The 26,085-nt window shown below is 39.5% G+C and overlaps 2 protein-coding genes across 5 annotated transcripts; one reads left to right on the top strand and one right to left on the bottom strand.

The window, feature by feature from the left end:
- The first annotated feature begins 218 nt into the window (after positions 1-218).
- LOC131255010 (centromere protein C) lies at positions 219-8,929 on the top strand. Of its 4 annotated transcripts, none has more exons than XM_058255727.1 (11): positions 219-544; positions 1,492-1,697; positions 1,820-1,908; positions 1,991-2,093; positions 2,745-2,965; positions 3,059-3,807; positions 3,895-3,994; positions 4,700-4,764; positions 6,622-6,724; positions 6,894-7,001; positions 8,275-8,929. In XM_058255727.1, the coding sequence occupies exons 1-11, from the start codon at positions 401-403 to the stop codon at positions 8,400-8,402; spliced, it is 2,016 nt and encodes a 671-aa protein (XP_058111710.1). In that variant the 5' UTR covers positions 219-400; the 3' UTR covers positions 8,403-8,929. The 4 variants fall into 4 exon arrangements, with proteins under 4 accessions (XP_058111710.1, XP_058111705.1, XP_058111699.1 ...); XM_058255722.1 differs by having other exon boundaries at positions 220-544; positions 3,889-3,994; XM_058255716.1 differs by having other exon boundaries at positions 223-544; positions 4,679-4,764.
- Positions 8,930-11,719: 2,790 nt separating this feature from the next.
- Positions 11,720-24,990, bottom strand: LOC131254999 (uncharacterized). The gene is made up of 3 exons (XM_058255702.1): positions 23,891-24,990; positions 18,239-18,666; positions 11,720-12,321 (listed from the first exon to the last, which is right to left on the bottom strand). Exons 1-3 carry the CDS (start codon positions 24,053-24,055, stop codon positions 11,883-11,885), a joined length of 1,032 nt encoding a protein of 343 aa, XP_058111685.1. The 5' UTR covers positions 24,056-24,990; the 3' UTR covers positions 11,720-11,882.
- Between the last annotated feature and the right edge of the window lie 1,095 nt (positions 24,991-26,085).

Genomic DNA, 26,085 nt, shown 5'->3' with positions numbered 1-26,085 from the left:
TAATGTGGTCCAACCTGAGATTTTGATCTGCCTCATTTTTGGGCTCATTCCCTAAAGCTGCAGGATCACATGGATCTTTTTGAAATGGGCCATCCACAACGGGCCCCACTACGCAAATGGTCTGGATCAACAAACCATGGGGCCACTTGTACAAACTGAAAACCTCGCTTGCCTATTTGGCTTCGCCTGGTTGGATTTTCGCTCTCCCGCCCACCCCCCTTTTGCCCCCTTTTCAAAATCTCTCTCTCTCTCTCTCTCTCTCTCTCTCAGGGTTTTAGCACCGGAGCGCCTCTCTCTCCTAGGGTTTGATCAACAGAACGCCTCTCTCTCTCTCTCTCTCTACCGTAGGTTTTCATCACAAGAGCGCCTCTCTGCTGCTGCAGCGAAATCGCCACGAACAATGGTGGTGGATGAAGGCGACGATCTGGAAAACGATCCCTTCGGGCGCAATTTCTTCCCGCTTCTTCGAACCTTTGCTGTCGAGGGGCTTCCGTTGCAGACAGCCACGGATTCCGATTCCATTGATACTATGCTCAGATCCAGGGTACTTCCACCTCTCTCCATCCTTTCATCTTCCTTCTCGTGATAATGCTTGATTTCTCAGATTGAAATTTGAGCCTCAATCTTGGATTTCACGGATTCTTCATCTCTACCTTGAATTTCTCGTCCCAGATCTCAATTTGAGAAGTGGAAAGATGCTTTACTTTCCATTAAAAGTATTTACACAGAAGTCTCACCCCCACCCCCCAAATGTGTTCACCCTCTCACAGCTTGTAAAAAGCAGCATGTACAAAATATTTAAAGATAATTTTAAGTGCAAGAATGTCTCATGGTCACACTTTCTTTGGTATTTTGGGCAAACATATCTTGTTACAAAGTTTTGAATTTGGAAAATTTCAGTGTGGGAATTATTTGTGATTCTGAAATATTTGGAAAAAAAATGGCAAAAATTAGGGAAATTTCAGTGTGGTGAGTCAGACGATTGACTGTACATTGATTTAGAATGGCATGCCCTGCTCAATGAGTGGACCAGCCTGATTTTTGCCCCCTCAGGCAATCTTGTTGGTGTGGCCACCTTTTGCATGGCTCAAGTCACATGTTGGCTAGAAGACAGGGATGTATGTCTAAAAGTCCACACACAGTGCCTGCATGCAACATCTCTCATTTTGCAAACATCGGGGTATTATTTATGAGTTTGCGAATTATTCTTGATATTTCTCATAAATTGGAGTGTTCTGTAACCATGATGCAAAGTCCAAGTCAGGAGCTTTTGGTAACGTCCCATTCTTTCTAAGAACACTTAAAAAAAAATAAAATAAAATTTCATAACTGAAATATTGTATGCGAAAACTGAAAAAAAAAAACTGAAAACATGTGCTCAAGGCCATTGAAATATGCGAATTGTTTCTTAGTACTCAATTGCTTTGGCTCTTTCAGAAGCCATGTCATTATGGAAGAAATGACAAAATGTATACATTTGTGTAAACCCAGGATTTAAAAGACCCTTCAATGTTTCTAGAACAAGCAAATGCAATTTTAAGTGGCAGTTCAGAACTTCCGAAGTTTGAGCATCCAAGTCAGCTGCCTTCTGAAGATGAAAATAGATCAGTGGCTGAAAATGGTATGGAAAATCCCCAAAAGCGGAGACCAGCATTAGGTCGTAGACGGGCTCAATTTTCTTTTAAGCTCAGTCAAAGGTAACCGATTGATTTGTAGTATGATATTGATGTGAATATCATTATAATATCTTTACATATATTTGGATTGGAAGAAGAAAAAAGGTATTCTAAAGAACTCTTTGATATTGTCAATGCTACAGTGAGCCTGTTCCACTTCTAGATGCAAGTTTGAGCATTGATCATCTGCAAGATCCAGATGAATTCTTTGCGGCTTATGAAAGGCTTGAAAGTAACCTCAGTTCTTTGTCTCCCACCCACCTCTTAAGTTTGTTTGTCTTTAATTTTTATTGTTTCTAATGATTGGGTTATAGATGCTGAGAAGGAGTTGAGGAAATCAAGGGGAGAGACTTTGGTCGATCCAGTTCAACATCCTAAAGACACAAAGGCACGGCGTCGTCGACCGGGAATTCTTGGGTATTTTTGAGATTGCATATCTATTTGCAGTTCTGTTACTAATATGCAACAATTGAAACTATTTCGAAAAATATGAAAAAATAAATAAAGATGACTGACGTTCCAAGTACACATTTCATGGTACGTGCAAAGCCATAAACATGCGAGTGGTCTGTGCGGTGATCCAGGGCTTTCCTTTGATGCCCTCTTTATAGGTGGGGCATAACCTGGAAATTGTGCTGATTGGATAATGCTAACTATTTGATTTGTGGATGTTGTTTTTCGTTCTACCCATTGAACGTGGACCATTTTTCAGTTTTTTTGTACAGTCCGTAGTGAGCTACTGATCTGATCATTAGATAGGATGGAATTTGTGTGATTTCTGTGGTTTCACCTATCCATGGAGGATATTGACAGATGAATGTCTGAATCATTTGCATGCCATGTATGGATTTGATGTCTCTGCAGTCTGCACCATGATATTCTTCTTAACAAGTTGCAGATATCATGGGATGCATGTGCCCACAACATCGTGTAATTGATCCAAAGTCAATTTAAGACTGTTGTGATTCCTTCATCGACATCTGCCCACATGCATACTCGATACTGCTGACTTCATGAAAATTGAAGTTTATTTATTATGACTAGTTGCATTGTCTTGTCTTTGATCAGGAAAACGGTTAATTATAAGCATCTTTATCCAACACTTGCTGGTGATGATGTATTATTGTCACAAGAAGAAATGTCCAATACCAAAATTCTTAGTCCTTCCAAGACAACACTTGATGTGGCATCCAGTGATAGTTCACAGCAAAATGCAGATGTCCAGCCTGGTGAATCACAGGAGGCAGAAATGGCTAATGGCGAAGTTTTAGTTGTCACTGGAGAAAAAGGTCCAACTCTAGAAGCATCTAGTTTGTTTCTTTATGTGGATAATTGGATTTTGTTTCTTGCATCCTGATCTGTTAACTATTTTCTGTGATCAGGTTCTATAGTGGAGACAGAGAACAGAGTCAACATACTTTTGGATGAATTGCTGTCTACTTGTAGAGATCTAGATGGCGGTGAAACAGTTAGTTTACTGCAGGAGCGCTTACATGTCAAACCAGTCACCCTAAACAAAATATCGCTGCCTGACTTTGAGAGTGTCAAAAGAAATGATATTAAGGCATCAGAGGAAGCATTGTCGAGGCCAAGAAAAGCACTGTCAGAACTGCAGCAAGGGATAAGACTAATAGCTAATGAGAAAACACCATCAAAGAACCGAAGAAAGGCCGAAAGCTTCAGCTGCCCACAGGTTTCACCCACTCCGCCAAGAAGTCCATTTGCATCAATGTCTATGTTGAAAAAGCGTATTTTGCAAATAGATCCACCGACAGATCCATTCTCCATGCCTCTTGATGCTGATATACCATATACTGTACATTCTTTTTCTGTTCAAGGCAAGGACAAACAAGATATTTCACCTACTGTTGGCACTGGTCAGCTTGAAAAAAGGGGCTCATGTGCCAATGATGATCCCACTCTGAGAAATGATGGAAACAGCTTTAGTTTAGATGGGAAGTTGCAATCTCAAATGGCTGAAGAGAGTAATGCCATGGGCAATGATGTCAATTCAGGAGAGATTCCAACAACAGATTCAGCTTTTCCAATTGACATGCCTACGGACAACCACCCAAGTGGATTTGACGATGAAATTATGCCAAACGGAGATGATGGCAGCTCACAAGAGAAGGCAAGTGTTTTAGATATATCAATGCAAATTATGTTATTTGTGATGTTGTACTGATAATATTCTACATTTTATTTGATGAAGTCCCAGGTTAAAGATATGCTGCCGGGAGTACCAGTATCTGAAGATTTAGAGATCGGCCTCAAAGATCTGACCATAGGGACAGATCACTGCCGTGGAGGTCAGCCAGGTATGTTAGCTGTGCCGGTACCTATGTTTTTCATGTTGGCTTAAGATAATTCCTTTGATGTACATTTAAAAAAAATATTATTGATTTAATGGAACTTAAGTAAACTAAAACTCAAAATTGTGCAGACACGCATACTCAGATGGAACCTTTCGGTATTGAATCAGAATATAGGAACTTCATTCATCTTCTAAACGGGGTTGTACTTGGATGTAGTGAATGCCAAAGAGGGAAGGGGGGCTTGTTATGACAATGCTAAATAAAACTTATCTCACAGCTCTTAGTCTCTTTCTTCCTTAGCCTGCTCTAATGTGGAAAGTTGAAGTATGCCCTCAAATGAGGGGTATAAAGAAACTTATTGGGATATTTGTGGATTAGCTTGCTCTCATGTGGAAAGTTGAAGTATACCTGAAATGAGGGATATAGTGTATCCTCAGTAAATGAGATCACAATATGATACGAGTATCTACTTCTATGTTTCTGTTGTTATATCAGAGTGATTTCTTCTGATTTTTTCAAAATCAGATTAGTTCAAATCATTCTGTACCAACTTGCTCTGCTGTTGTTCTGTGTTAAAAAATGGATGATCTTAAAGTATTGGGAACTGGAGCACTACTTTTAATGTTGCAAGTAGCAATGCTGTTCTTCAACTAATGTCTTTAATTTTTGTTGTACTTTGTATAACAGAGCAGTCAATTGCTACGGCAGGTGCCTGCTTTCAAATGGATGGATGCTCAGAAAGTCCCACTAACTTACCAGGACAGCATAATAAGGTTGGGTTTGTTTTCTTGTTTTCCCATCTACTCATGTTATTTATAGGCTTTGAGAATTGGAAGTTGTGAACAGTAGTTCTTTCTGAGCTTGTTACACTTGTGCATCCAATATGATGCCTGGCTCACATTTACGCTGGTAACGGTGTTGTGATAGGGTTCTGAATATAAATAGTGGGGCATTTGTCCTTTTTCTCTTTTCCCTTTTATTCTTAGTGTGATCTATGCATGTGAAACCTTTTTGGTTTCTTGGAACCAGGGCTGTTAATGGGCGGGTCCATCCATACTCAGGCTTGGCCTGATAATAGATGGGCTCTAGGGCCAGGCTGAGGCCTACTGATTATGGGTATGATTAATCAGGCTACACTTTGGGACCAGGCCCAGGTCCAGCATGGCCATCCTAATATTTAGATACAAAACCTAAACATAAACAAATATTACTATGAAATAAAATTCCAACCATCCCTTTAAATTTTTTAAAAAAAAAGTTAAACAGGCTTCGGCCTACTAGGTTAGTTGAGCCCAGGCTTGGGTCGCAGGTCAATTCTATTAAGCTTATCTGGGCTCTGCTCAGGCTGGGGCCAGTAGTCCTGAACTGGTCTTGACCTGGGCTCATGCTTAGTGTCATGTAAATCAGGCCAGGCTCAGCCCTGGAAAGGCCCAGCCAAACCTGTCTCTTTGACAGCCCTACTTAGAAAGTAGTCTATTTGTGGAAGTATTTCATTCATCCTAACTAGCAAAATCTGAAATGAGGAATCACTGAACAGTCATTAGATGTTTTTGTAAAGAAGTCATTAGAACTGTGGGGTTCCCATCATATGCCCTGAAGCTGCCTGTTATTCAAATAATTTGATGATTCAATCTTGCATGGGAAGGAAGGAGTTTGCATCCCTCCCTTAATGTGGCCTCGGTCCTTTGTATTTTGTTTTGCTTTCGTTCTTTTTATAAAATCCGCTTGTTGCTGATTAAAAGAGTAATGCCAACCCCAAATAACTGGGATGATAATGTTCTCTGTGGACTCACTGTTGGTTAATTAATTCTTTGTTCTTTCATTCTCTGCCTGTGAAATGAGGGGGATAAAAGTTAGGAAGAATATCACGCCCTTGGCCCTTGATGCATGTGCATGATTCTAGGAGCAATTCTATTCTGTTACAGGGTTTTCCTTGTAATTCTGTGTGGCAGTCCCATTTGCAAGATTTTCAACACATTCAATCGGAATACTCATATTTTATTTGTTCCTAATTAAACTTGCCATTTTCCAGTTTGCCAGTTTTTGTCATCCGTGCTATGGCTGCCTGCATCTCTCTTAAGAGAGAGGAAGCTGTAGCAAGGTTGAACACAGGGATTACCTGTGCATGTTTTATCTTTACCAACTGACATGCTCATCTCTTAGGCTTCACCTTCCTCTTCTAGTAGCAGCAGATGACAAAGGTTTGGATTTTTTTTTAAAGATCTATTTGTGAAGAAAGGGATGCTCTAGAATCTGATAGGATCGTAGGACGACTCTCTGATTGTTGCTGGTTTGCTCCGTCATTGGCTTAGGTTTTTATACAGTGATTATTTGCTTGTGGTGGCATTTTCTTTATACAAGAATCTTCTTAATTTACACTGCCTATTTATGATTTTGTCCAATGAACTCTCCTTTCATAAAGTTGTTTGAGCAATTAACATTAAGGCAATTGTTGTTTTATTTGTGAAACTTGTTGATTTAATCAACCTATGAAATAGACTATTACCTGTGGGAGTTTTGGCCCTTTATAGAGTGGAATGGCGGAAGAGGATTTGCGTAGCCGAACCCAATTAGTCGGGATAAAGCTTCGCTGATGATGATGTTGTTTTATTTTGTAACTTGTGGAACAGGATCTTCAGGTACCTTCGCAAATTTCACCGAGTAAAAGAAAGAAAAAATCATCTCCACAGAAGCAAACCAAGAGAGCGCGTCTGTGCAGACAAAGTCTTGCAGGTGTATTTCTACTCATGCATCCATGCTGCAATTTGAACTTTCAGCATAATTTTTTATAAAAAAAATTATGATAGTATACAAAAGAAAAAAGGTCATACTTAATGTTCGCTTGTACGTTCGTTGTTAAGCTTTCGTTAGACTAATGTGGACGAGTGTTGTCAATCTTCAGGAGCTGGTACTAAGTTTGAAGCTGGGGTAAGGCGAAGCACCAGAATTAGATCAAGACCTTTAGAGCATTGGAGAGGCGAACGTCTTTTATATGGACGCATACATGACAGTGAGTATTTGTTTCTACTTAGATTTTCTATGCAGTGCAAGCTTTATTTCTATTACTTCATCAGAAATTTCTTGCTGCCACTGGCAAACTTTTCCTACTAAAAACCTGATATGTGAGTGATGGCCAGTTCTGTGTAGTTTGTCACCCTTTTTTATGTTTATTTCCTTCACGAGTTGATGATTCCATCAATTCCTAAAAATGATCATTTGTGCTTTGTTGTCAACAAAGAGTGCTACATTAACATGTCAACAGGTTCCTTTAAAATAAAAAATAAAAAATTCTCCTCTTTGAACGATGGCAACAGGTTCCTGTTTTCTGTATTAACTTTGCCATAATTTCATGTCTGTACCCTTCCTGGTGTTCTGTCATTCGTATGTGAACTAAAATTTAAAATTAAACTTCTTCACTCCTGTCCAGTTTTTCTTTCTTTCTTTTTATGCTAGGTGTAGCATAACATTGTGCACTCCAAAATGCCACCAATGCGGAAAATCTTTGATCTTGTTCATTTTCCACCCCTCAAAGCCAATTCTTGCCATATCCACTTGTCAATTGTAAAGTGGTCGGCAACAAATGCAATGTTTTGAAATGTGTTGTCCAATTATCCGACTGAGAAAGTATGTTTTCCATAATCCATCCCATTTAACTAACTTTATGTTGGTACTGACCCTGGTTTTGCAACAAGAGAAGAACGCACTTACCCTCATGTCCAAGGTATGCTATCACTCTTAATGAAGGCGACTGGTAAGTGACCAAATCTCCATTGTGCCCTGTTTAAACACCATGGGCACTATGGTTTTGAAATTGGTTATTTATTTATTTATTTATAAAAGGAAGTGTGGAAAATGGAACGGAGAAGCCGGCTTCCAGTGGCACTTGAGTTCAATGCATCAAAGGGCCAAATTGAGCTCAATGGCCATTCACTCATTGCAAGTGTATTAGTAATTGCTGTAGCTACTAAGGGTCATCGTTGCTATGTTATCATGGCCACCCCCTGTATCCCTGGTTCATCTTGTAGTCATTCTTTTCTTCTTTATTATCTTTGCTCCCAAACGGACTCTGCATGAAATCATATTCTTTAATAGAGCAATTTGATCCTAATCCATTCTCCCGTTAGCATCTTGAGTTAAGTGCCCATTTGCACCTGCTTTTACTTTTAGCTGAAAAGAGAGAAAATGGAGTTCCTCACATTTTTCATATTCTTTGTTAATATATTTCTGTTTTACAGATTAAACATAGGAAATGATTGATTTGGTTGCTTTGCATGTTCTGTCAGGCTTACCAACAGTAATCGGAGTGAAGTATTCGTCTCCAGGTAAGGTTGAAAGGGAATCTGTGCTCAAGGTGAAGTCTTTTGTATCTGAAGAATATGCAGACCTTGTTGAATTGGCTGCTCTGCATTGACATCAAATATGGAGCTTGAGCTATGCCTGTGTACCAGGTGTTGACGAAAGGGATGCTTGATATCTGTAACATTCTTCTGTGTTTCACCCTTTCAGTCTTTCAGTTGTAACATATATGATGCATCTCGTTTCCTTGGCTAACCTGATTAGCAGGATTGCCCCCAATTTTGGGACCCCATTTGGTTGGATGCTGGAGATTAGGTGGTCTCCATATTGAGTAGGTCATGGCCTGCCTTTCTACATGGGGGTGATCCCAGAAAAGAAGGAAAAAGGTTGAAATGTTGATGTAAATGCTCACTCTTAAATGCAGACAGTACATTTTCTTCATTAAATGTGTGGAAAATGACATTTGATTTCATGTTAAAGATGTAATTGATCCAATTGGTTTAGAGCCTGTTTGGATGGCACTCAATTGAAGCTCATCTAGACAGTCATTTGGGCCATGTTTGGATACATGTATTCCAAGGTAAAAGAAGAGAACAGGTAATGATTAGTCAAATGATTATTGCCACGAGCACTGTTGAAAGATGAGTTCCATTTTTATGGGTCTTGTTTAGATTGAAAGTGGAAATCATATTTGTGATGATGCTTTGTGAAATCCTCTTTTTTCTTTGGGATGCAATTGTTTGTAAACAGGGGATACATGAATCCTTGTAAACCTTGATGTGCCCTGGTGAAAAAGTGCCATGTGTAAATGTCAGATGTGGGGCCCTACAATGGAAAGGGCAAAATTGTCTTCAAAATTTGAGGTTTCTCTTGAGATATTATTGAGAAACTGTTTGCTGAAATTAAACATATTTTTGTTAATTAATAAATTAATTTAACATTTAAACGCACACATACATTTAAATAACAAAATATTTATCGTTTTACTATTTTTTAAGTAAATATTGTGATAACATCTGCCATTATTTAGAAAATTGTTTGATAATATTGCAAGAATATTGTGAGATTTTCAAAATCTCAGTGATATTTGTCAAACTGCTGCTTACAGGCAAGTCTTTTCCTTTCCTGTGTTATCCAGTAGTCTCAAACTGTCACATCAATGGTTTGTTTTGCATGGAATTGGGGATATCCAAACACGACCTTGGGGGGAGGGCTTGTTGCATGTTAGGAAATGCAGATTGTGGGATGTGTCAAAACCTTCTTTGTGATGCAATCCTCATTGTTGCATGTGATGGACGGGTTGTTTTGCTGGTTGAAAGTGTTACATTCCACACAAGCCTTTATTCAGGTTTTTTTTTTGCCTTTATTCTAGTATCTGAATAAAGGATACGGGACGGTTCATTAATCAGCTGTTTGGCTCATATCATTAATCTTCGTTTAGAGTTATGACCAATAAATGGTGGGTTTTTAATTAGAATTACAAGTATTATCATGCTTTTGAACCATCACATTCTGCACGAGTATCAAGTCACTCGTCTCAATAGCTATTTAATGCCATGACATATACCAGGATAACACATCACTGCCAATGGACCTACTGATCATTGTTGTAAGACTTGGATGAGTCCAATACAAGTCAAGTTGCGACTCGACTCAAGACTGAATGAGTCATCTGAGTTGCTGAGTCTAGAAGCCATGCTACTACTGAGGGCAAGATCTTACAGTAATTGGGTGATCCTAGCTATCCATGTTTGCTATTGGATGAGCTGTTGAAAAGCAGCGGCTACTCAACGAGGTTTGGGCAAGTGGCGTTTGCTCCCTACAAGTGTGGGTTCGACTCCCCTCGGCATTACCCGATATATGTGGTTGTGGGTGATTGTGTATCCATAGGAAATAGTCTCACCTGGAAAGGGTCTGGAACACTCTCTTCAAAAAAGAAAAAAGAAAAAAGAAAGCAGTGGCAAAGGATATTTATGTTCTCAAATCATTAGCAGGTTGGTGTGGGCTTTTGCTTGAAAATCTCATTAATCAGACAGCTTTTGCTTGTTGAGTTTGGACCATGGTTCAATTTATAATTTGTCCATTTGCAGAACATCGAATGAATGATTACCTGATGAAACTGATCTTGGGCCGCTGGTTTACCTGTGGAGCCCACTGGATGAACACATTAGAAACTGAACCAATCAAAATCATGAAAATTTTCATTTTCTTTTAAGTTTGGGAATGTCAAAAACTTTGGAGAAAAAAATGATTACTATGGATATTTACTTTTCCCCTGTTTCAATGAAAGGAAACTAACTGCGGAAATTGTTTTCCACTTCAAAGGTTCACACACACACACACACACACACACGCACACACGGAAATGCTCACCTGCGAACCAGTTCGTACGTAGTACATACGAACTTTTTTGAGAACTCATCATATCTGATGAATCTTGCAAATCTGAACGGTCCACATGAAGTAGAACCTCATGAAACCCCCTCGTATGAATTTTTACTTTGATCCGAAACTTTGGTGGGCCATGAAAAATGCAAAAGGTTTCTTCCCTTGATTTGAATTTCTCTTTGCTATGGCCCACCAGAATCTTAGATCAGGGTGAAAATTCACCCCCTAAGGTTTCATGGGATTCCGCATCTTATGGACCGTTCGGATTCGACACCCATGACACGTGTGCAAAGGTGCGCACGTGCGTAGGTGCGTAGGTGAGCATGCCTCTATATATATATATATATGTGGATATTGATTTCTTAAAACCTGTCAAATGAAAATTTCATATGTTATGAGAGACAACTCTTACCATTTGACCATTGACCTTTTAGAAATTTTATGAAACACTACACTCCAAGCCAAACAAAGGAATTGTTGTTCCTACCTGCACTATTCCATTCCTCGAGGATTTCACGTTTGTTTTCCATGTTCATGTTTTGGTTTCTGTCTATCCAAACACCCAAGTTTTGTTTCATAAAAGGAAACTGATCACCTACATCCGGTTGTAATACAAGGTATGACAACTTCTCATGCAAGGTCCTAATGTAGGACATCTGTATCATGCAAACAGTAGGCCCCACTATGAAGACCACCTAGCAAAAAAGTCTGCTTGTTCCGTTCATCAGGTAGGCCACACTGCTGGAATCAATGGACAAATGGACAGCCGACAGTTTGACTCAACATACAGGTGTGGCCCATCCAATGGGTGGATCAGCTGGATTTTCAAGACGAGTAATCTTCAAGGTGGGGCCTAGTGTCTCCATGGAAAAGGCGCCCAGCACATGTAGCATGTTGGCGGGAGAAATATTGGATATTTTCAAGGACAACTGCTTACAAAAACGGGTGGTACACAACACTGATTATTATTATTTTTTTAAATTTATTTATTTTTAAAAAATGAAACAATTGTAGAAGAACCAAAATAAAATAAAATAAAATAAAATAAAAATGCAGTGACTTTGGTTGCGTTTGGATGCAAATTTGAATTGAATTGTGATATATATATTTTTTTGTTCCTTTCAAGTCAATCCAATTAGTGCATCCAAACACACCCATGGTGAACAAAAAAAATCATCATACAGTTTATATATCATCAATATCATCATCAGCCTCCCAAGATGCGTTTTATACCTGCCTGTTTTTCCGCCGTCAATCTTGCTGGGAACACCACGTCGAACTTGATCCGCAAATTTCCCCTCTTCCTCCGTTCCTTGGTGATCGGCATCCCTTCGTTGGTGATCACAAGCTCATATCCAGGGCTGACAATGTCCGTCACAGGGATTGTCAGACGGCGACCATCGAGTGTTGTAAGATGCACTGAAGTTCCTGTCAGTGCTTCCACCAACGATATTTTCTGGTCAACGATGAGGTCGTTGCTGTCCCTAGTGTACACGTTGTGAGGCTTCTCATCAATGACAAAGATAAGATCTGCTGGAAGCTGGTTCAGCTGCTCATTACCCTTCTCTGGGAATGTGATCTTTGTTCCTTTCTTCCAACCGGGCTTCACATCTATAGTTAAAAATTCTGTTTCCGGCACTATCTGTCTGCATGTTTTTGCATACCAAGAATTACAAAAAAAATAGTAAGAGAAACACGAATCATGTGTAACACATCTTGCTAGAAGTGTAAATAAGACTGATGTAATTGATAGTTGCCGTGCACATATTTGCAGTGCATGGTCATGTGCTAATAACATGTATTTTTGAAACTTTAGCCTTTTAAATTGCCACAATCAATGATGAGGACCATGTGCAAGTTAGAATAATTACTGAAACCTTTTATTGAGATTATGGTTTTTCTAGAGGCTGCATCTTCTACAATGTTTGTAGAAAAAGCTTATTCTACAACTCTGCTAGTGGGGCCCATTGGTTTTTTTTAAGGAGTCTAACCTGTCCAGAAGGGTTGCCTAAACCAAGAAAGGACTCCCCAAAAATAAGGCCGACATGACCATCATGTGCGCTACCACGTGAATTTAGAAGTTTTTGGGTGGCTGTCCATAGTTTTCTATGGTGTGGCCCGTTGTATCAACCTGATTTTTTGGTTCATCCCATCATGGTGGGACTCACTTGATGTGTGAGTTGGATGGCATATGCACAACACGGTGGACCCCACACAGAGTTAAATGACCTTCGCTCGCACGTGAATAACATTTATAGGAAAAGCTTTTCTGAAATGTTTGTAGAGGATTAAGCCTCTGTGATTTTTATTTTATTTTTGAGTGTTAGTCTTAGTCTAGACTGTAGATTAATGGCATTGGATAGTGTTTAGGGCCCGTTTGGCCGGGTGGATTGGAAGGGATTAAATGGTATTAGGGTGGATGGCATGGATTTCTAGGTAATGATGGTGTTGTCAGTGGATTGTCTTGAGATCCATGGGATTGCTATATCCCTGGATTGCTATATCCATTCTGTTTGGCATGCCCAGCCAATCCCAGGATTAAACCTTCCCATCCCTTCCAATCCCTCGAACCAAACACGTCCCAGGCAAATTTGAAAGGATTAGGGTGGATTGGATGGGATTTAAAGGTAATGATGGTGTTGTCAGTAGATTGTCTTAAGATCCATGGGATTGGGATCAGATCACCGACTCTGTTTGGCACCCGAGGCCAATCCCGGGATTTAACTTCCAATCCCTTCCAATACCATCCAATCCCTTCCAATCCGACCGGCCAAACGGGCCCTTAGAGGGATCAAACAGCAAAAGCTCCATTTCAGGTTCAGCACCCATCAAACCATCCAGGTCCAATGATGTGCTGGTGTGGACACAGATCTGCAACCTCTCTCTCTCTCTCTCTCTCTCTCTCTCTCTCTCTCTCTCTTTCCTCCATTGATCCGAATCATTGGAGAAATTGCCAGCAAGATGGTTCGATTCCTCTCTGCAACCATGCTTATTGCTTGACAAGGTTCCATATTAGATAAGACGCATGAGCTTTTTCTGGACAAATAATAAAGACTTCAGAGACCAAAGATACGACACTAGGAGGTGGTAGCAAGGAGTCGATGAAAAGTAGGATGTGTGTAGCCCAATGGGCATTTAAGTTCTAAGGCCTGACCCATGTTGGGCTTTGCTTAGGCTTGAATTTACAGCCCATAAGGATGGTCTTAGGCATAACTTTTAGAAGCCTACAAATATTCTTGGCCAGGCTTGGGATTTACTACTGAAGCCCAATAGGCTGTTATTATAGCTTGTACAGTTGTATTATATAATTATAGTGCACATATGATTATAAAAACATGGGGTCACTATTTACAGCCGCCATGCATGATATTTATAAAAACATGGAGTCAATATTTACATCTTCTAAAATGGGAAGATGTGGCGAGGGGTGGCTGAGAACAATAAATTTCATCTTCTAAAATGAGAAGATGCGTGTAAACCATTGTCTCAAGGGGGTGCAGGTTTGAGAAGTTTGGAGGTAAGGAATTTGACATTGTTGGGAAGGTGGGTTTGGAGGATTTGGGTTGAGGAGGGCAGTTATTGGAGAGTGGTGTTGGGTAGAAAATATGGGTTGGAAGAAGGGGGTAGGTGAACAAAATCTTCTTCTTTGATTACGGCTTCATCATTATGGAGATCAGTAAGTGTACTAAGAGTCTAAGACTCAGGGTTTGGGAAGGGGTAGGCTTTTCTATTGGAGATGGGAAAAATGTTCACTTTCAGGAGGACCAGTGGGTGGGGAATCAAAAGTTGAAGGATGTGTTTCCTTGTTTAGCATGAATAGCATCAGAATCTAATCTCCTGGTCGATCGTTGCTTCTCTATTCATGGAGGTGAAATCATTTGGGAACCTCTGTGTAGAAGGCATTTGAATGATGATGAGGTGGATGAGTTGGTAAGATTATTAGAATTGCTTTCTAACTGTCATCCAACCATTTTGGAATCAGATTCTATGGTATGATTAAAGGAAAAAAGTCCAGCTCCTTTTTGGTTAAATCCTTTTATTTGATGATTGAAGAGGAACATGAGCAAGTTGAGTGTCTCACAGCACATGTTTGGCGGTATGGTGCTCCCTCAAAGGTGGCGGCTTATGCTTGGTTAGTGGGTAGAAATAAAGTCCTTATAGTGGATAACTTATGAAAGCGGTAAATGATTATTCCGAATGTGTGTTTACTATGTCTTCAAGATGAGGATCAGTGAACCATCTTTTTATTCATTGTCCGTTTGCCTCAAAGGTTTGGGCTGGTTTCTTTCTTCTGTTTGGATTAGTATGGGTTGCTCCAAGTTCGATTGATCGGTTCTTCATTGCTCGGCATGGAGGGGGAAAGGGCAAAGTGGGGAAGTGGAATTTGCATTTGTGTTTGCTGGCAGGATTATGGAACATTTGGTTGGAAAGAAACAATCATTGCTTCATAAATCATAGGGGGCGCATCTCGGATGTCTTCAATAGGACAAAACTGGATGTGATGGAATGGGCTCAAACAGCTTATGTATTAGCATCTGATCATTTTCCTGTTTGTCGGTCAGAGTTGTAGAGGGTTTTTGTTTGTAATTTTCTTTTCCTTTTGTATATTCATCGGCCTTGTCCTTTTCTCAAAAAAATTACATAGACCCTCATTAATAGATGTACATACCCATTCTTCTTTCGAAATACAATGGGTATAATGTTGTACTATTTCCTTACCAAAAATAGAAAATTGTTCAAGTGGTTCGATACCAACTCCCTAAAATTATAATGCAAGTGCTCATTTACACAAAACTTGGTAGTTTTTACAAACTATGCCTTTTACTTTTTTGTCGAAATGTATTTTCCACGACTAGAAAATTATCATTGTCATCGTCATAACACTGTCCCAACTATTTGAGGTTGGCTTTGTGAATCTTGTTTCTCCAATTACTCTATGACCCTATGCCCTATAAGAGAACAAGCCTTCAAATTGCCTCTCACCACCTTGATGCTAGTCCTTTTTTGGCCTTCCCCTCATTCCCTTCATTTCTAATCAAAGTACCCTCCTTTTGTGATCTATCTTCTCATTTCGTTGCATATGGCTAAACATCTCAATCCGCTCTCCTTCATTTTATCTCTTATTGGGACTAGTTGCAAGCTGCTTCAAATGTCCTTATTCTAATTTTGTCCTTCCAAGACTTCTCACATATCCATCTCAACATTTTCATCTTTGCATCACATCATCTGCTCATGCTTCCTGCTAACTTTCCCAATACTCTCAATTGAATAGTTGTGTTCATGCACCTAGCTCTAATTCTATTGGGATTCTCCTAATCGATCTATCAATTGGCTTGAAGAATAGACCAAGCTAAGAAATAATTTGCTTTGAGGAATCTCTATTAAAGCCTTGCCTCCAAAACTATTCATGTTAAAGTTGCATTGCAAATAGTATATCTTGGATCTACTATTAAGCCTCTACATGCCAGAGCCTTCCTTCAGACTTCCAATTTAAACAACATGCACCAATGGACCTCATCCTACACACTAGCAGTTAATTTATAGCAAGGGCATGAAGGTGAGGTTCAATGCCAACTCTTGGTGAAGATCCACCGCTACTTGGAACTCATCAGTCTCATGACAAGCTGTTCACATTCTTGTAATGGCATTCTTATTCGAGTTTTTGATGATGCCAACTGATATCTCCTCCCAAGATCCCTTTCCTCCCTGCAAGGCCCCACATAACTTCCCAAGGTAATCTAACATATATGCATTCTTCAGATCAGTTAAAATGAAGTGTACATTTTTCGGATCAATACGATAGTATGGATTTTGGTCTGTTCTCCTTTCCGAAAGGGTTCCACAATTTGGTGGTGTAGATTTGTGGCATGTATGCTACATGTATACGAAGATGAGTTGCCGCAATTTTTGAATGGTGGCAGACATTTTCTGTTATTGGAACTGCGGCAAACACATTAATGGATAAAAAGAAAAAGAGCACTATTAGGTGAGATTTCGAGCCGAGTCAGTGAGAAACTTGCTCTTCAGAGTGACTCAACCGAGTTTGAGAGAGATTTGTCAAGTCGACTCACTGAATCGGTCAACTTGATGTGACTCACAACGACTCAAGCCAAGTCAGTCACCCATCCCTTTCTTCTTCTTCTTCTTCTCTTTATTTATTTATTTATTATTATTATTATTATTATTTATAAATTTAAATTTATAAAGAAAACTCAAAAAAGCGGGAGAGATTTGAACCCTCATCTTTTCTAAGAGAACCAACGTTAACCAGTGCACGGCACTTGATGTTTAACTTTATATAAACAAATAGAGTAATGCTCTCCTAAGAACCGGTTCTCACAGGAACTTCATGAGAACTTTTGACACGTAATGTGGGCACAAAATCTGGACGGTCCACTAGATGAGTCACCTCATGAAACCCCTAGAGCTAACTTTTTGGATTGGGGCCATAGCAAAGTGAGAAGCAAATCAAGGGCCTGACGGTTTCCACTTTGCTATGGCCCACCAGATTTTTGGATTGGGCCAAAAAGTTAGCCTAGGAGGTTTCACGAGGTGACTCATCTAGTGGACAATCCGAATTTTGTGCCCATGCACGTGTCTGAAGTTCTCACGAAGTTCCTATGAGAATCAGTTCCTAGGAGAGCATTTGTGTGTGCGTACGCGCGCGCGCGCGTGCGCACACACACACACTTCACATTTTCTAAATGTTTATCACTATATTTTATTTAATTATTATTAAATATCGAGTCATGTGAATACTTTCGAGTCCTCAAGTTAACCTCACCTGGATGGATATTAAATTGAATCGAGTTTTTCAACCATTATCATCACAACAAGTGTGACCATGTGACTATGCTAGCATGCTTTGTAGAGTTGGGCCTGTTCATTGTCACATCCTGAAACCTTAGGAGAACCTTTTCCTCCTTTGCGTTTTACTCGTTTTAATCTGTACCCATTGTTTCGATTTTCCAGTGGAATCTAAGGAAAGATTTTGAATGTCTTGGGTTATTCCATCAAAGAGGAAGAGTTCCAGCTTCTTCATAGCAGTAAGGCAGAAACATTCCAGAGCAGATCCAATTAAGTCTGTAGATTGGAAGTACAAAGCTTAATACAATCCTGAAAACTGAAGATGGTTTCAGAATTGAAATTTTGACCAAAAGAAATGGCAATACTGATACAGAAACTTCTCTTGAAATGCAAATGACATCCCAATTCATTTCACAGTCAATCTGGAACTCATGACTTTTCATGTCAAATCTCCTAACTTTGGGTGTATCAATGTATGGGAGGGTGGTTGTATCACTTCCAACAAATACTAAAGAACTAGCTGGAAAATTCCAAATTATCCATTTAATACAGACTTCCATGAGCTAATCCGACTTTCTAGAAACTTGCTGGAGTATCTTTTTATTATTTTTGTAATTTTTTAAAAAAGGTTTGGAGTGGTGTTTTTCACAAGCTTGTTCGCAAAAGAAACTTGTTCTTTTGTTGCTTTTACCTTGAAGAATGCTAACAGATCAAACACATGAGAAGAAAGATAGGCGTAGTAAATGGAATGCGTACCCTTTAGGATCAATGACATTTCTAGAGATCTTCATCTTCCTCGTTGACCCGCTGTAGAGCTCCTCGAGACTGCATGGTAGCTTGCTCTCCACAGGGGGTGGCTTGCGTGGCACACCTCCCCCACTGACCCCAACCCCTTCAGTGTAAGATTGGAAGTTGTTGCTAGTCCCACCAAAACCCCCAAAGATTCCGCTGTCTGACTGGTACCTCGTGGACTTTGAACGGCCTGTTGAACCGAACCCAAAGGGGCTCCTCCCAAAGAATTCAGCAAAGATATCCTCCGCATTGCGAGGACTGAACTGGGAATCGTTCGCTCTGGTAGTGTTGCTTCTTGAGAATCCACTTTTGGAACCGGGTGGGGCCGTACCCTTAAGGCCTTCTTCTCCATATTGATCATAGATAGCCCTCTTCTCTGGATCGCTCAAGACCTAAAGCAAATGGGTGAGATACTTGGAAATAAAATAAATCGTATTTCGTGGAATTTCTCAGTGAGATATTATCTTACTAATGAAAATTCAACAATTTTCTTTGCGTAAATAAAAAATAAAAAATCTAAATATAATCAGTATTTTCCTGTTATAGTTGCGAAAGGGATTTCATGTGCAATTCCTCCATGGCTTGTTATCTACGGTGCTTACCTTCAAGAGTTTACATTCAACCTAAGGGCCTGTTTGGATGCCTGTAAGTTGGGTAAGTGGGAAGTTACTTACAGGGAAGTTACTTACAGGTGGTGTTTGGGGGAGAAAAATTACCCGTAAGTAACTTACAACCTGTAAGTCACTTACAGGCAAATCTACCAAAAAACCGCAGGGGGATGGGGGTGGGAAGTCACTTCCCTGTAAGTCACTTACAGGCTCAACGGTTAGATTTTTAAAAAGAGGGGAAGAGGGAGAAACGCACCAACCCACCAAATCTCTCTCCATCTCTGCAATCTCTCGCTGCAATTACTGCCTTCCGTCTCTTCTCCTCCTAAAACGGTAGGGTTTCATCTACCCTTTTTTTCTCCTTTGAAAACGGAAGGGATCGCGTGCTATAAGGCATGCTGGCATCCAAACAGTCACTTATACGCACCTACGTATTTTTTCACACGTGTTATGGGCCTCTAATCCAAACGGACCATGTGATGCAGCATCCCATGAAATCGTCAAGGACTGTGGCCTGTGGTTGGTGATCCTGTAGATCGTTTATCTGGTTGGTCTCACTGTGGCCTGTGGTTGGTGATCCTGTGATGTACTCGCAGTGTTGGTGAATCTCTTAGATTGCACAGTTAGAATGCAAGTAATTTAACGATCTACATCAGTGTTCGTGAATCTCTTAGATCCTGAGCATCAAACTCCTCATTAGAGAACGAGAAAAACTTTGATGATAGAGTGGGATTGATGATGCGCTAGCCCTTGGAAATTACATCAGATTGCACAGTCGGAATGCAAGTAATTTAATTACTAGATTTTCTATTAATGTTTTTAAGTTTATTCTCAATGCTTAAATTGAGTTATTACTCTATATTATAGATTTTTTAAATTCGTGGGCCCACTTTTATATCCCACTTGATGATTGTTTTAGCTTAATAATTATCTCAAATATTCATCTTGATGGGCTTAACAAAATAACATATTTGATCCCATGTTTTTTTTATATGATTATAACATTTTAGAACGATTCCCCAATCTAAGATATGCTCGATGTAAATATACAGCTTTCTATCTGTAAGTAACTTACAGGGTATCCAAACAGAAAAAGTAACTTACCTGTGACTTACAACTTACATCCAAACAGGTTACCTGTAAGTAACTTTCACCTGTAAGTCACTTATAGGTAAGTCACTTACAACTTAAAAGAACTTACAGGCATCCAAACAGGCCCTAAGACATCGCACCAACATCGAAAATAAAGTACCGAACGCCCTCAGCCGAAAATAGACCGTCGCATATGATGATTTTAGGAAGGTATTTTCAACGCTCATTGCTAGCGTATGCACTTGGTACCTTAAAATTTATTATAATATGAGGTCGTGTCTTTCTAAATGCTCCTTACGAGAGCTTATTATACGTGAGCTTCGTTTAGTTAGCCTTAGTGGTAACTTTGGTACGGATAAATTGATAGCCCCAGTTGAGGATCATTTTTATTGGCCAAGTGATGCAGGACAATTAACCACTTGCTCTAAAAGCTCGAATTGATAAATCATGACGAATTAATTTCTTTATCTCACAGTGTAGGCCCTACATCGCATGGGTTAGGACCTCGGCCAAACCGCCCTCGAGGGCTCTACGTCACATAGGTTCCATTTCACACAAGCCACCCACTTCACAGGGATAGGGCCTGCATCACACGAGCCACACGTCCTGAGTGTGCCCTTGCATCTCACAGACAACCCCACTCGACCCTGGTGTGAAAATGTCCCATCATTACCAAGTTTAAAGAAAGATGTTGGAATTATTGTTTGTCGATGTCGAGTGTGCCAGTTGGGTAAAAGTAATAAGCAAAATACGTCTTTATATCCCACTACCTGTGCCAGATGCTTCATGGGAAGACATTGATATGGATTTCGTTCTAGGATTGCCCAAGTGATGCAGGAAAGGGCGTAAGGAGAAATATCACCGTCTTCCTCATGTAGGCAAAACCTTGAATCCACAAGATTAAAAAGGAAAATTTGAAATCTTATTGTTCAATAATCCTTAGAGTTCTTGATTATATCACTTATAAAGAAAAAAAAAAAAAGAAGCAAAACCCTATTTAAGAGTCCTAATTTGACTAAAATAGAATTTACCCAAAATAGTAAAATTTTGAAAAATAAAAAGTCTTAAATTAATCGTGCCAGATGAATCCTAGCATGATTACAAGCAATTCCTAAGAAGATTGTATATACTAAAATGGAGGAGATATGTCAAAATAAAAATTACTAAAAATAGCTAGTTTTTCCTAAAATCGTAGTTTTGAATAGGAAGGAAGTGTTTTCTTGTGAAACGGACCGACATGACCTGCTATCAGAGTCAATTGACACCGGATGGACCGTTACAGTAAAAATTGAGAGGTTGTGTGTCCTGCAATGATACTTGGATCAAAAGTTATGGTCGATTTACGATTCACTCTTCGAACGACAATTTCTCCCTATTTGGAATGAATTTCTTCAAATCGGATGTGCTTGGGTCCCAGTTACGTCATGCCCTACGTAGGATCGGGCCTGGATTTGATGGACTACGTTCGCTTCTGTTTGAGCTTCTTTCAGTTCAACCGTGCCAAGAAAAAGGTCTACGACCCGCTCTACATCACTAAGATTCAACATGGCCATGACTCTATTTATTTTATGGTTAACAAGTTCTTGAAGATGACTCATTTTATCCGTTACAAGAAGACATTAGATGCCATGCACATTGCCAACATTTTTTTCAAAGAGGTGGTTCGTCTACATGGTGTTCCCAAAATGATTGTATCTGATTGTGGTGTCAAGTTTATGAGCTACTTCTGGAGCACTTTGTGGTATAAGATGGGAACTAAATTCAAGTTCTCAAGTGCTTATCATCCGCAAACAAATGAGTAGACTAAACTCGTCAATCGTAGTTTTGAGAATCTACTTCCATGTCTAGTTGGTGACTACATTAGCTCATGAGACATCGTGTTACCACAAGCTGAGTTTGTTTATAACAATTCTGTGAACCGTGTACTACATGACTCTCTCCTTTCAAAATTGTGATAGGTATGTGACTTCAACAACCTATTGATTTAGTCTCACTTCTTATTGTGACTCGATTGAGCTTAGAAGTTGAAGCTTTTGCACAGCATGTTAAGGAGATATGTGAGGAAGTTAGGCGAAAAATCACCCTTAGTAATGAAAATTACAAGGGACATGTAGATGTTCGACGACATTCTGTAGAATTCCAAGAAGGAAATAGAGTCATAGTGCGGCTCAAGCCTAGAGGTTTCTAACAGGCTCTTATACAAAGCTCCACTCCAGAAAGGTGGGTCCTTAACATATTTTGAAGAAACTAGGTGACAATGCATACCTAATTGAGCTTCCACCCGAAATGAAGATCAACCCCATTTTTAATGTGGAAGATCTTACGGTTTATCCTGTACATCTTGCAAATGAGAGCAGAGAAGAACATGCTATCCAGATACTCGAGGTACCATGCCGGCTTAAAGAAATTATTGAAGATGTGTTTGATGATAAGATAGTTGTCACACACCAAGGAGGGTATCGGAAGTTTCTTGTCAAATGAAAAGGCCGACCGAGATTCGACAACATGTGGATTTCAACAGATGATTTCAAGTGCATCAACTTGGAACTCTATGAGGAGTAGATTGCCATTAACTCGACAGAGCTGAGTTTTTTCAAGCCAGGGGAAATTGATGCTATTGCCTCACATCCCACACATGCACGCTCCGCACATGTGCACAAGAAAGGGCCCACTTTTCAATTTTAGACAAATCTCTACTTTAGGAAATATCTTTACTTTCCATTGCTTTTAAATCTTTACATTAGGTAATTTTCCTTGATATCTTTATATTAGGTAAGAAGTAATCTTAGAATTTTCTTATTTAAGTACTTTCTTATTTAAATGGTTTCTTATTTAGATAGTTTCCTATTTTTTAGATCTTTGTTAGATAGGAATTCTATTTTTACATTCCATAGTTTTTATTGCAGATTGTAAGGATTGATTATAAATAAGGCCTAGGCCATATGGAATAAAATACTTGAACAATATTTTCTTTTTGTGAAAAATTTCTTATTTTCTCTACACTAGTTGTTGAAGGGGGGAAGTAATATTTAGTTTAAGAATATAGGACTGTTGAGCTTGCTCACAGTCTTGCATTCACAGTCTCTAGCATTTGGCTAGAGAATTGTTAGGCCCTTTTCCACAATCTCTTTCTTCTTTTCTTTGATCTATTTGCTTCCCCTTTCAAGTTTGCATTAACGGGCCTGCATTTTGGATAACCCAATTGGTGTGCATGCATACTTCGTGGATGGTTTACCATAAAGTAGTAGTTTGTGTAAATCGGACTCTTCTCTTGTTACATCTGTTTTGACTGTTTTTGTAGTTTTAATAGTTGCATATAGAGGATTTTAGGGCATAGGATTCAGGATGGGATCCATCTTGACTAATATTCACCATTCATGGTGGGCCCTACCTTAGGAAGGCAGCAGACCAAAATAAACTTTGATTGGAAGGTAGTTACACTCTGTTCAAGACCTTAAAGAAGGTAAAAGTTGAAAGAATCCTCCAACTGCAGATTATCAAAATGCATCACAGAAACCAAAACATTTCATATGAATCCATACTATGACCATGTCAGCTAAGAAACTCATTGCAAGTCCTTCCATGTAATCTTATGGGGTTTTGCTAGGGCACGGTGCCGCCATACCATACAGGGGCCAGTTTCTACCATCTAAGAGCTATGCTATCTGGGGTGATTGTGTATGAAGATGAATATTTAATGGCTCATATTCAAATCCAAGATTCAAAGGTCAGGATCATCAATGAAACATGATTATAAGACCAAGGCTTCTAAATGGTAATAATGAGAACATGATTGATTCATATCAAGCTAAGGATGCAATATGGGGGGTGGGGGGCACCGTACCCTCATAAAAACCATCTTACATTTCAAGATTTTTTCGAACAAAGTCGCAATGGAGTCGATCTGATAACTTACTTCATAAGCTTCGGAGATCTGCTTGAACTTGGCCTCTGCCTCTTTCTTGTTGATGGGATTCTTATCTGGATGCCATGTCATCGCCAATCTCCGGTATGCTTTCTTGACGTCTTCCTCTGTCGCGTTTCTGTTCACCTTCAAGATGTTGTAGTAATCCACTCCCATGGTGAGGAGATTCAAAACCAGAAGTGCTCAATCGAGATTACAAAATCACAACTCTCTGATTTCCATCAGATTACTAGAAATATTAAATCGCTGATATTATTCCTATATAGACCTCACATCTCTGTAAATTTCTGAAAAATAAAGAGAAAAAAACCTCCAATCTTTGCAGCTCTTCTTCAAAAGATGAAAAACATCCTATGTTTATGATCTTTCGTGGAAGATATCTCAAATACATACAAATTCACTGGAAAATACCTCTGATCTTCGTGATTCTACATCAAATGGCAGAGAACATCCAATCTTGTGCGAATTTCAGCAAAAAAATATCTTAAATTCCTAAAACTTCGAGCAGTTTTGAGAAAAGAAGCCTCTGATCTATGAAACTATTCGTCAAAACACAGAAAACTCTGATCTTTCACCATTTCCAGCAAAAAGAGATCTCAAATCTTTGCAAATACGACCAAACTCGAGGAGACCTCTCCGACATTTGCAGTTCTTCGTCAAAAGGTGAAAAACATAGATTTTTTGGTTTCACGGACGATATCTCAAACACACACGGATTTGCAAAAAAAAAAAAAAAAAAAACACGCCTCTGATCTTCGTGATTCTTCATCAAATGACGAATAACATCCAATCTTTTGCGATTTTCAGCAAAAGATATCTTACGTTGCTGAAAATTTGATCAGATTTGAGACAAAAGCCTCTGATCTTCGAAACTCGTCCTCAAAACACACCGATCTCCTATCTTTCACCGTTTGCAGCAAAAGAGATTTCAAATCTCTGCAAATTCAACCAAATTCGAGAAGAAACCTCTCCGAACTTCGCTATCCTTTGTCAAAACACCAGAAAATTTAGATTTTTTTCCGGATATTCTTGTCGAATTTCCTTCGGAAAACTTCCGCGTGAAGGACGGAAAATGGAAGGTTTTGAAGGAGGGAAGGGAAAGAAAAAAACAGGAGCGAGAAACGGTACGAATCTGCTCTATTTATAGCCTTTCTTATTTTACCGGCTTTTACGGGTTATATGCTTTCTTTTCTCCTGGATGACCGGTTACTCTCGGTTGAAGAGAGAGGGGGTTGCTGTCAACTCGAAATTACCAAATTACCCCTCCCGCTAGTGGGCCTGACATGTGCCTATCTGCTCGCTACATGGGATGCACGTGCATAAGATCCACACCGTCCATCATGTCGGTAGTCACATTATAAATATTTATTCTAAATTGATTCAAATAAAATACTTTAGGTGGGCCACAGAACGGCACAAAGTATGCCTCAAACTCTAAATTCATTTAGTGTAGTCCACATGAATTTTGTATTATCCTGATTTTGGGAAAATCCGTTCTTCCTGGTGTGAAAAGTCAGATGAATGGACTGGATGGAATTTAAAAAATAGGTGGACCCCACAAGAAATTTGGACGATTTTAACAGGGTACCTTTTCCCATGGCGTGGGCTACCTAAGTATTGAATCCGTCTGAATTTTGGCTAACGGTCAGAACACAGGGTGGACCACCTGATGGACGGGGTGGATCTCATTTACATGAAATCGTTCCATCCACGTCAGCGAACGTAAGGCTTCCCTTATCGGTACCAAAGTGACGCAAGCTTTTTCATTTCGGTTGAAGTTTGAAATGCGGTTTCTAGACTCGCCCGGTAAAAATCAGTACGGAACCGTTAATTTTTTGAAAATCCGTTACCATACTGTCTTGGTAGTTTCTCTGAAAAAAATATAAACCCTGATACTCTGGCGGACAGGAATAGCTCATATGCACTCACTGAGAGTCCTACACATGGAAAGGAATTATCTAAACTAAACGGTCCAAATAGGGGCCCACAGTTACATTGTAAGTTGGCCGATAGGTGGACATCTAGTGGACTGTCCATATTCAACAAAGAAATGTGTCCGTTAATCAGCGGTTACCGTCATTCGATAAATCTGATTTTGGTATCACGGGGCTCACGTTTGGACGGCTCCTCATCAATTTTAGGATACATATTATACCAATGGAAAGGTATTGCAAGTTAAAGATTTT

Source organism: Magnolia sinica, chromosome 1 (genome assembly GCF_029962835.1).
Source record: "Magnolia sinica isolate HGM2019 chromosome 1, MsV1, whole genome shotgun sequence".
In the NCBI taxonomy this organism is placed as follows: Eukaryota; Viridiplantae; Streptophyta; class Magnoliopsida; order Magnoliales; family Magnoliaceae; genus Magnolia; species Magnolia sinica.
This window is presented reverse-complemented; position numbering and strand designations above follow the sequence as displayed.